This window comes from Stomoxys calcitrans, chromosome 5 (assembly GCF_963082655.1).
Source record: "Stomoxys calcitrans chromosome 5, idStoCalc2.1, whole genome shotgun sequence".
In the NCBI taxonomy this organism is placed as follows: domain Eukaryota; kingdom Metazoa; phylum Arthropoda; class Insecta; order Diptera; family Muscidae; genus Stomoxys; species Stomoxys calcitrans.
Genome location: NC_081556.1, coordinates 46,543,951 through 46,555,878, shown reverse-complemented (window position 1 = coordinate 46,555,878; position 11,928 = coordinate 46,543,951). Strand labels below are relative to the sequence as shown.

Below are 11,928 nucleotides of genomic sequence, written 5' to 3'. Positions count from 1 at the left end.
TGACAGACGGACGGACGGATGGACATGGCTAGATCGTCTCAGAAAGACGACAGACACCACCGACACCAACTTTGAAAACTTTCGCTCTTTCTCTCTCTCTTTTCTTTCAACGAATTGGCAGTGTTATTCAAATGATTTATATCCCCCCCATAGATGGCGATTTAGCTGTTTTTAGTGATTTTGTCTACTTTTGAGTTCAATCGAATTGCCATCTTCACCAATGAAACTGAAGGTCTAGGTTCGAGTTTTGGCGTAAACATCAGAAAAATTTTCAGCGGTGGTTGTCCCTTTAATAATAGTTAATGTGAATAACTAAGCCATGTTCGACTTCAGTACAAAAACATAGTGCTTAGCGGCACGCCAATTGAACCCTGCTTTAAAAATGAGGATGAGGTTTAGAGGCTTGGGCGACTCCACAGTTACTTGGGCCCCAAATTTACTATCAAATTCGCACTCCACTCCAAAAAACGTTTTATTTGAGACCCATATTGTCATGTTCAGTCAACAAGACAGTTTGAGGGGTTTTTCGCTGAGGTTTTTATCAGCCACTTGGTGCCAAATTATTAGTTCCGTGTTTTACTCCCAAATAACTTTCATTTGAGCCCCAAATTGTTACTGTCAGTTAATATGTCCGGTTGGGGTTTTTTTGGGTTTGAAGCGGCCCGCAGAGTACACTTGGACCCAACTTTTAATACAAATTTCGTATTCTACTCTGTAACACCTTTTATTTGATACCCATATTGTCCCGATAGGACCACTTTTGGTACTGGGTGGTATTATATAGCCCAATTTCAAGAAACTCGGTTCAGCCGGTTTTTAAGTCTTTAAACAAGCAAAGGCGAGCTATTGGCGCCTTTAAATAACTAATGGCCAACATCAGCGTCTGTTCCCAGGTTAGGGGCGGCTGGAGACGAGCGTGGGGTCTAGGAGCAAGCGGCTCGCCACAACGAGGGATACATGTCCAACCCCACAAAACACATGCGGTTGAGGCGCTGGGTCAGTAACCCGCCTCCGGAAAACTATGAGAAACAAAGGAGTAGTAAAAACGGACCCCTCCCCAACGTTGACGACCCACTCAAACGAAAAAGGACGATGATTTGCGGATCTGCACCTGGAATGTCCGTACTTTTTATAGAGAAGGTACAGAATACGCTCTGGCGGATGTATTAGAGAAGTACAAGGCAGACATTACCGCCTTACAGGAAGTGCGATGGACTGGGAATGGCGTCACTACAACACCAAACGGTGACGAAATATACCATAGCCGCCATAACACGAGGCACGAATTTGGCTGTGGATTTGTGGTTTGTCGGAGACTGAAAAACCTGGTCTGCAGCTTAACTCCGGTGAATGAGAGGATAGCCACAACCCGCATAAAAGCCAAATTCTTCGACATCAGCCATAATTGTGGCCATGCCCCGACGGAAGACAAAGACCAGCAGACCAAGGATATTATCTACGATCGCCTAGAGAGAGAATATGACCGCTGACCCGCCCATGATATTAAAATCGTTCTGAGAGATTTCAATGCGAAGATAGGGAAGGAAGACATTTTCGGTCCAACAGTCGCAAAGTTTAGCCCGAGAGACACGAGATAACGTCCAGTAATGGGTTGAGCCTGATAGATTTCGCCGCGGCAAAAAACAAGGTAGTTAGTAACACCAGATTTGAACATGAAAATATTCACAAAGCCACTTGGCTTTGTAAACACGATAAACCAAATTGATCACGTTGTGATAGATAAAAGGCATTCATCCAGCGTGTTAGATGTACGATAGATCCGTGGAGCAAATATAGATTCGGATCGTTACCATGTTGCAGCAAATGTTCGCACCCGTTTGAATATGGCGAGGAAAGTACGATCTGACACTGCACGGAAGCTGGACATTGAAAAGCTGCAAACACAACAAATGGCAGCGGCATACTCCACTTGACTGACCCAACTGCTTGATGAAAGTACTCCTAGTTCCGATGATATAATGGCGCAGTGGCAAACTATTGCCCAATCCATGGTAAATGCCGCGAAATCCGTACTTGGGTACAGGAAGCCCTCTCCAAGAAACACATGGTACGACCAAGAGTGTCGAAATGTTACTGAAGCCACGAATGCGGCATATAGAGCAGCCCTGCAATCAGTAGAGAGGAGAAACGTCTACTCCGCAGAAAGAAAAAGGAAATGGAAAGACGTGAGTATGAGCGAATTGAGATGTACAGGAGTCAGAATGAAGTCTGGAAATTCTACCAAAGAATTAAACATCAAACTGATGGCTTTGATGCAGGCACATCCTCCTGCAGAGACAAAGAAGGAAATCTGGTAACTGGCAAGGATAGCATGCTGAGGATATGGAAAGAACATTTAACCCAACTGCTGGTGTCCGACGTTAGCTGCGAAGAGGATACCGCAAAACCAATCCCTGATGATGGTATAGAATGTTTACCTCCTAGTCAGAATGAGGTCCAAGTAGCAGTGACCCGACTAAAGAACAACAAGGCAGCAGGAGCCGACGGGTTACCCGCTGAACTATTTAAGACCAGAGGCGACACGCTGATAAGGCGTATGCATCAGCTCATCTGCGCAATCAGGCTAGAATTACGTATACCCTCAACATACTATGTCCCGTACACAATAAAGGAGACAAGACGCAATGGGCCAACTAGAGAGGACTAAGTCTCCTCTCCATCGCATACAATTTACTCTCGAGCGTACTGTGTGAAAGATTAAAACCTAAAGTCAATGAGATAATTTGGCCCTATCATAGCGGCTTTAGACCCGGTAAATCCACCCTGGACCAGATATTCACACTGCGTCAAATACTGGAAAAGACCCGAGAAGGACAAATCAACACCTACCATCCCTTTGTTGACTACAGAGCCGCCTTCGATACTCCTTTGGTTTCAAATGCATTTCAAGCCATGTCTGAGTTTGGTATCCCTGCAAAATTACTAAGACTCTGCAGGATGACACTTGCTGATACGCGTTCCTCAGTAAGATTAGGAAAGAATCTCTCCGAACCACTTAATACCAAACGATGTTTATGACAAGGAGACAGCCTATCGTGTGATATCCTTCTGGAGAAGATTATACGAGATGCAGATGTGAAGAGATATGGCACACTTATCACATGCTACTCGCCTATGCCGACGACATCGATATCATAATTCGGTCACCGGAAGTTTTAAATGCTGCCTATGAAAGAATCGAAAGAGAGTCAGTGAAAATGGGTCTGGCTGTAAATGGAGATAAGACGAAATGGATGGTTTCAACTCTCAAAACGCCTTGCACACCGAGCAGATATAGAAAATGGAGAAAGTTGGGAACCACAACTTTGAGACAGTCAGTAACTTTATCTACCTCGGCACCGCCGTTACCGAAACGAATGACACCACTTTTGAGATTAAGCGAAGAATAATACTGGCAAACAGATGCTACTTTGGACTAAGTAAGCAGTTTAGAAACAAGGCTACCTCTCCACAGACGAAGACTACACTTTACAAGACACTGATACTACCCGTGCTGCTATATGGTTCTGAAGCATGGGTACTTGTGAAAGCAGATGAGGCAGTGCTTGCAGTATTTGAGAGAAAGATTCTTCGTAAACTATATGAACCAGTTTGCGTTAATGGAGAATATAGGCGTCGTGTGAACCACCAGCTGTATGACGACGATAGCATAGTTACATGCATCAAAATACAACGGCTGCGTTGCCTAGGTCATGTTGTCAGAATGGATGAAGAAGCTCCAACAAAGAAGTCTTTGAAGGCAAACACGGTGGTACACGCAAACTGGGAAGACCAAAAGCCCGATGGAAAGACCAAGTGGAGGGAGACACCTCGAAACTTGGTGTCAGAGATTTTAGAATGAGCGCAGAAGATCGAGGTGCTTGGAACGTTATTCTACGTTCGGCAAGTGGAACAAGTAAGTAACAAACAGACTGTTTATGTCAGAATGTTAACGCCATCTGCATGTGAAATGGTGTTATCAACATTTTGACCCGTTTATCTATAAAATAGAAGTTAGCTGCAATTCTTGAAATGTCAAGAATCTTTTCCGAAACAAGCATATCCAAGGCTTTAAATAAGATTGGATGCGCAATTAACTTCTTCTTGTTATCCCAACCTTCGATGAACTAACTCTGTTCGTTTAGACTAAGCTCTATAAATCCGTCCACCAAAGCAGTTTTGTTATTTATTGGTAAGAAAACATAAAATCCAAATAAAAGTATATTTGCTATTTCTGCAAATTTATTCCAATTGTGTATGTTTCTATTTCTTTCCAAAACGGCAACGAGGAATTTGCGGTCATATTCTGTGCCTAAAATTCACCAACAATTCGTCTTTCAGAGGGCCTAACTACACCATCCTAGGATTAATTCCAACCTTCAATACAGTCCACCATACCGAATTTGTTCATGGTCCTTCGAGCCGGATAAGGCAATCCCCGAAAGCGATTAATATTGAAGACCGTGATTCCAATGCCACCACTTCAAAGCTGCAGGTACGTTTGCATACAAGTTTTTGTAAAGTTCCAAATGTTAGGCAGTAAAATTATGAAATAGAACAAGTTGTTAATTAGCGTGCATTCGCTATAAGTTAGACACAGAAACCGATTTAAGGTTATGGATTCATTGCCATCAGATCGTACGTGGAAAACAACAACTAATATGAGTGAATAACCAGAGCATAGCCCGTCAATATTTCTACCGTCATTCCGAACTGTGTCCGTTGGGAAACAACATAAGACTATTTGTCGCAGGAATCTCCGTCATCATCTTATGCTTAGGTACAAGAATATTTCCATTGCGTTTCATTCCCATTGACTCCCACTCCAATCGCGAAACTGCAAGTTAAAGCGTACATGTGAAATTTATGCTAGAGAAGAATTTCATTTCTTTCCTACAATCATTTGCTTTTCGCATGTTCAAGTGATCAAATTTTGGCACAAGGCGCAGAATTGTTGAAGTGTTATTTCTAACTGTACGTTAAATCAATTTTTTTATGAGGAAGAAATATGACCGTGAAGGCTGGTGCCTGAAGTTTTATTGTATAGTGCATGTGCAGTAAGAAGGATCAATGATGTCACTAGCGGGATTATAGAGAAGACTACAAGAGGAGCCACGCCATAATTTTTAGTGATTGTTATCAGGTATGTTGTTCTTCAGTTCCAAATTTGATACAATATGATGAAAAGTGATATTTTTTTAAATGATATGCATGCATTTTGAATTCGTATTGAGATAAAGTGCTTGTAAACACTAATAAAGTGTATGAACTGGTTTCATCATAAAACTCAGACGAGAATATTTTCAGTGCGAATTTTCATTATTTTTTATTTGAAATCTTATATTAATCGAAGATAAAGTATCTTTGCTGTGAATTTTAACGCAGACGGACAAGTGTTTTCATTCGCCATTGATTTACTGTTTCAGAAATTCTACTGGTAACAACAAGTGTATACCCTCTAAAATAATTTCTATTCTGCGAGTTAGCCTTCTTTGACACTCATAGGCAAAGCATTACTTTTTTTGGCTGTGCTTCTGTCACCGCCTATTCTTTTGCTTAGTTACACATGAACGCATGCTACACATAAAAGCAACGTGCTTTACAAATTATATCTTTCCCCCTCGCCATTTCTGAATTTTGCCCTATTGTCATTTCAAGTTTTTTGTTGGGTGCTCTCTTTGATATTTCGCCCTGTTGAGAGTGATATTCTTAATGCTCTTCGCCTTAAGGCAATTTTGTTTCTATTTTTTTCGTACTCTCTCTTTGTATTTCGCTGAGAGTTATGTTATTCATTGCGCCTTAAGATTATGTTCCAGTTTTCGTTCACTCTCTTCAGTTCTGCTCCTACCAATGAGAGCGCATTTTATATTTCCACTTATTTTATAACAAGCATTACATTTTCCAGTCTGTTACATTCTTCTTGAGAATAGTTGAGAGTTTAACATTTTTGGACTGCGGGGAATTTACTTGCTATTAATGGTTTTAGTTCCGATTCCACTTGTTTCAACCTCTCTTCAGCTCACAGCAGTACCATTTTTTTTTGCTATTAATCCGCCTGGTCATCTGCATTCGAGAAGATACAATCTGTGGATTAGATTTATTTACGTTGCATCCATGGGATACATTTGTATATATTTTACATGGCATATTTATAACTGATGTTTTCATTAAGTTTATAAAGTTTTCGTTTACACTGCTATATAATTGATATTTTTCCAATTTTAATTTTAAGGAGAAAAGAGACAAATGAAGTAAATATATAAGTAAATATATACATACATATATTGATATTAATTTCTGCTTGAATTCCTCTCGTCTTTTATGTATCTCTGGTTTCTACGATCGACGATCAGATTGTGTTATTGGTTCTCCGACTGGCTTCATTATTTAATTTGATTGATACTTTATTTTCGAGACTACTCTCTTCCTACAATGACTTCCCTTTCCAATTTTATTTTGATTTCTGATGCGTTGATAGAGTTCAATGCAGATATTTGTGGCGAGACCCTATCCTCTTCAACAGTTCACTCTTTGGAGGTACACAAAGAGGAGTTAAGAAATCTATGGCTACGTGTTAGGCCAGTTTATGAGTCCAGTATGAGCGAGGTCTCAAGATCTGACGAAAATGCAAAGGTTGATATTGAGACGTTGAAAGCTCGATACCAGACTGCATACCAGACATATGTTTCCAGTATTTCTAGGATCTGCGAGCAGATTGAGCTCAAGAGGGCAATTTCGACAGCATCTTCCGCTCCAGTGGTGCAGAATTCCGACATAGGTCTCCATTCTAACGTTCATTTACCCCCTTGCGACATTGAGGCATTCTCCGGTGATTATTCCAGTTGGCCGTCATTTCGTGATTTATTCACCGCTCTTTATGTTCGGAATGCACGATTGTCTTCCGTGGAGAAGTTGTTTCACCTTAATAATAAGACTCGCGGTGAAGCACTGGAAATTGTTCGAAAGGCTCCACTTACGAATGAGGGGTTTGATGTCGCATGGGGGGCTTTACGAGCAAGATTTGAGAATAAGAGGCTGCTTATAAATACCCAGCTAAGGATTCTCTTTAGTCTTGAAAACGCTTCTGTCGAATCCAGTGATTCTATTAAGAGACTTCGAAGCGCCATTAATGGGGTTATATCTGCATTGAGGCTGTATGACGTTGATATTTCAAGTTGGGATCCTGTATTTGTGTATCATTGCAGCACGAGACTCTCAGAGACTACACTGTCACTGTGGGAACATTCGTTGCAGGATAAGAGGGAGATCCCCTCTTGGAATGAACTTGATTCATTTTTGACCAGCCGCTTTCAGACTTTAGAGACAGTATCCGATTTTAATAGGTCATTACCGTCCGCTAGTTCGAATGATAAGCCCAAGAATCAGGCCAAGAGTAACATTCCGAAACGTGTGGGCTCATATCAGAATAGTTTGGCTCCTCCAGTTTGCAAGCTTTGCCCAGATGAACGTCACACTATTCGATTGTGTCCACGCTTTATTTCTATGAATTATTCTGATCGATTGTCGTGTATAAAAAAGTACAAATTGTGCTTAAATTGCTTCTCGAAGGCTCATGGGGTTAGGGATTGCAAGAGTGCTTATAACTGTGGTGAGTGTCAGAGAAGACACAACACTCTTCTTCATAGAGATGTGCCTGAGCCGGTCCAAAATGCCCCTCCAGCCGAGGATCCCACCGTGGGGGACAATACATTGCAGGTTCAGTCTTGTGCCGCGACTCGCATTAACATGGTTCTCTTGGGAACGGTGGTAGTTAATATTGTCTATAATGACGAGATTTTCCCTGCACGGGCCTTGATAGATTCGGGTTCCGAGGCATCCTTCATCTCTGAGAAACTTTTTAATCAATTACGGTTACCCTCTAAATTCGCTTCCACCAAGATATTTGGTTTGAATGGGACTACTTCGGCTCAATCCAAAAGAATGTGTTCGTTGACCATCGGATCTCGATTTGATGCCGAGGTAGTCATTGAGGCAACGGCCATAGTTATTCCACATCTCACATCGGCTTTGCCCACTTTTGGTGTTGAACGGGGAATATTTTCATCACTTCCCGATTTGCGACTTGCTGACCCGGAGTTTTACAAGACCTCACATATAGATATGTTACTGGGTGCTGACTTGATTCCGTTTATCATGCTGGGTGGAGTTCGGCGTAACGTATGCGATTCACTTATAGCTCAGGAGACGGTGTTCGGATGGATTTTGACTGGCCCGGTCAAGTTGTCTCCGATTAGCTCCTTTAACGCCCGTGTCTCCTTTTTCAATGGGGCTTCCTTGGATAGGCAGATATCTAGGTTTTGGGAGGTGGAAGACCTTCCCAGACATAGAGAGATGAGTCCAGACGATTTCATATGCGAAGAGAATTACAAGAATACGACTAGAAGGGACTCCTCCGGACGTTATATTGTATCTCTTCCATTCAGAGAGGGGTTCCCCCACTCCCTTGGCTTGGGACACTCCCGAAAGTTGGCGGTAGCCCAGTTTCTTCGGAGTGAGAAGCGTCTTCTTGGAACGCCCGATGTTAAGGCTCAGTATGACGCTGTTGTTAATGAGTATCTTGAGCTGGGACATATGAGGGAGGTATGCCAGGATCCGGAATTAGGTTATTACCTTCCTCACCACGCGGTGTTTCGTCCAGAGAGTTCGTCTACGAAGATCCGAGTAGTGTTTAACGCTTCAAGCCCGACTAGCAATGGACGAAGCTTGAATGACGTTTTGCTCAGTGGGCCATCCTTGCAGCTCGATTTGACCCTGTTACTCCTACAGTGGCGTTTCTTCCGCTATGTTTTTAACTGTGACATCGAAAAGATGTACCGCCAAATTCTGGTGGATAATGAACACACACGCTTTCATAGGATTGTCTTTCGTGACTCGCCCTTGAATGCCATTAGAGAATACGAATTGAAGACAGTCACGTTTGGGGTCAATTGTGCTCCATATCTTGCGATACGCACGCTCCTGCAATTGGCTGAAGATGTGGGTGAGATCTATCCTATAGCCAGCCACATTTTGAGGACATGCATGTATGTCGATGACGTTTTGGCTGGCGCTCACGATATTGAGGAGGCTATGGAGGCTCAACGTCAACTGATAGGGGCACTTGAATCCGCAAAATTCTCCCTAAGAAAATGGACTTCGAATTCCGCTACCTTCCTACGAAACATTCCGAAGGAGCATCTTTTGAACGGAGACTTTCTTCAACTCGAGGATAGAAGCACTGCGAAGACTTTGGGAGTGCGCTGGAATGCCAAGTCCGATTCTTTTTATTTTTCCGTTGAGAGATTGAGTATTCCTTCCCATCCCACTAAACGGCAGGTCCTTTCGGAAATATCGAAGCTTTTCGACCCTGCGGGGTGGTTGTGTCCTTTTATTGTTTTGGCCAAGTTACTAATGCGGGACATTTGGGTTTCAGGAATTGACTGGGACGATAAGTTGTCCCCTTCACTTCTCGCGAAATGGCAGGACTTTTCCAATAATTATCCAAGTATAGAGCAGATTGTGATTCCACGTTGGATAGACTATTCTCCGGAGTTTGATGTCCAAATTCATGGGTTTTCCGACGCTTCCGAGAAAGCGTATGCCGCTGTGGTTTACATTCGTGTTGAATCACCATCCGGTGTGGTAACGACACATCTTCTGACGGCAAAATCTCGTGTATCTCCTCTCAAGACATTGTCGATTCCTAGATTGGAGCTTTGTGGGGCCGTTCTACTCGCTGAGACAATTTCTTCACTTGCAGGTCATATTCCAATTCAAGACTTTAAAGTCTTCTGCTGGACTGATTCGATGATAGTCCTTGCCTGGCTCAAGAAGCCGGCATTTCATTGGAAGACTTTTATTGCCAACCGAGTTTCGAAAATTTCTGAGCTTGTAAGTGTAGAGTATTGGTCTCATGTTGAATCCGGACAAAACCCAGCGGATATCGCCTCCCGCGGTTCAATCCCTTTGGATCTAATTCCCTCAGATTTATGGTGGTTTGGGCCTCCATGGTTAGTGACCTCGGCTAGTCTGTGGCCTCTTGAGTCTACTTTTTCCATAGACGAAGACATGCTGGAGGCAAAGGCTGTCGCATGTAACTTTTCTTATTTTCAAGACTACGATGACTTATTAGCGAGATTTTCTTCATTTCATCGAGCTTTGAGAGTATTTACTTATGTATTTCGTTTTATATGCCGTACCAGGAGACAGACAACCTTTCAATCCGAACAGCTGGCTTTAGATTCTCGTGAGGTTAAACTTACACAAAACAAACTTATTTTGCTTTCTCAAAAGCTGGTATATCCGGAGGAATACAGATGCTTATCAAGAAAGGAAGTCATTAAAACGTCCAGTTCTCTATCCAACCTCAATCCATTTTTGGACACAAATGGCGTTTTAAGAGTTTGTGGTCGTCTTTCAAATTCGGGGAGTCTTTCTTATAACGAAAGATATCCTATCATCCTCCCATATAGTTGCACATTCTCTCGGTTATTACTGAAGTTTATTCATACCATTACTTTACACGGGCCGAATAGTTTAATGCTTCGTACGCTAAGGCTTTGTTTTTGGGTTCCTAGAGCAAAGAACCTCATTAAGACAGTAATTCATCAGTGCAAGATTTGCGCGATTTCCAAACAAAAATTGCAGGAGCAGTTAATGGCCGCACTTCCTCCTGAAAGGACAACCTTTTCACGTCCATTCACTTATACGGGCCTCGATTTCGCGGGACCGTTTGATATTAAGACTTATACTTGCAGATCCTGCATAATAACAAAAGGTTATGTTTGTGTGTTCGTGTGCTTCTCCACACGAGCTATTCATTTAGAAGCCACGAGCACTCTGTCCACCCCTGCCTTTTTGGCAAGTTTCCATAGATTCGTATCTCGTCGAGGTTGTCCACGATCACTATACTCTGACAACGGCAAAACATTTATTGGTGCCTCTAGAGAGTTAGCGAGGAATTTTCTGCAAGAGTCCCGAAGGTCTATATTATACCAATTTGCTCACCAGGAAATCGTTTGGCATTTTATTCCTCCCGGATCCCCACATATGGGTGGATTATGGGAAGCGGGAGTTAAGAGCTTCAAAGCCCATTTCCGAAAAATGGCTGGAAGTCACAAATATACTTACGAGGAGTTTTCCACTATTTTATCCAGAATAGAGGCTTGTTTGAATTCAAGACCCATTTCGCCAATGTCTGAAGATCCGAATGACCTATTGGCTCTCACTCCTGGTCATTTTTTAGTTGGAGGACCAATCCTATCCATTGCTGAAAACTCTGAATCCGAAACCAACTTATCCATTTTAAACCGTTGGCGTCGAGTAAAGGCAATTTCCCAGCAATTCAGCACTCGTTGGAAACATGAGTACTTAAAAGAGCTCCACAAAAGACAAAAATGGCAAAACCCCCAAAAGAATATTGACGTAGGTGCTCTGGTTGTTGTTAGGGACGAAGCTCTGGCTCCTACCGAATGGAGATTAGGACGAGTCTCAAAGATTTACAAAGGCAAAGATGGTTTAGTCCGGGTGGCAGATGTTATCACTCAAAGGGGTACTATTACGCGGCCTTTGGTAAAACTTGTTCTACTTCCTTAATTACCCTATATTTTACATTCATGACCTTTCGCGTATCACATCATGTATTCATATTTCAGAATGCCGTCTACGAAAAAAAGATTAACAGAACCCACAAAAGATCGAATAATTGATAATAATTTTTTATGTCGCGTATGTAAAGGAAAGCATGCTCTTCGAGACTGTCGCAATTTTTTAAGTAAACCGGTTGATGGGCGAATGCGTTTGGTTTTACTTCACGGTTACTGTCCCAATTGTTTGGCCCATAAGCATTCTGCAGGCTCTTGTTTTACCAAAAAGGGCTGCAAAACCTGCGGAAGTAATCATCATACATTACTTCATATAAACGGTGAG

The 11,928-nt window shown here is 42.3% G+C and overlaps 1 protein-coding gene across 1 annotated transcript; it reads left to right on the top strand.

Annotated features, from left to right (window-relative positions):
- Window positions 1-6,432: 6,432 nt before the first annotated feature.
- LOC131997895 (uncharacterized) lies at window positions 6,433-11,595 on the top strand. The gene is made up of 2 exons (XM_059369760.1): window positions 6,433-9,718; window positions 11,246-11,595. The coding sequence occupies exons 1-2, from the start codon at window positions 6,433-6,435 to the stop codon at window positions 11,593-11,595; spliced, it is 3,636 nt and encodes a 1,211-aa protein (XP_059225743.1).
- The last annotated feature ends 333 nt before the right edge of the window (window positions 11,596-11,928 follow it).

Coding starts and splice junctions, on each gene's coding strand:
- LOC131997895 (XM_059369760.1), top strand. CDS start 6,433: ATGACTTCCCTTTCCAATTTTATTTTGATTTCTGATGCGTTGATAGAG. Junction 9,719..11,245: donor GATTCCTAGATTGGAGCTTT/GTGGGGCCGTTC, acceptor GTCATTTTTTAG/TTGGAGGACCAATCCTATCC.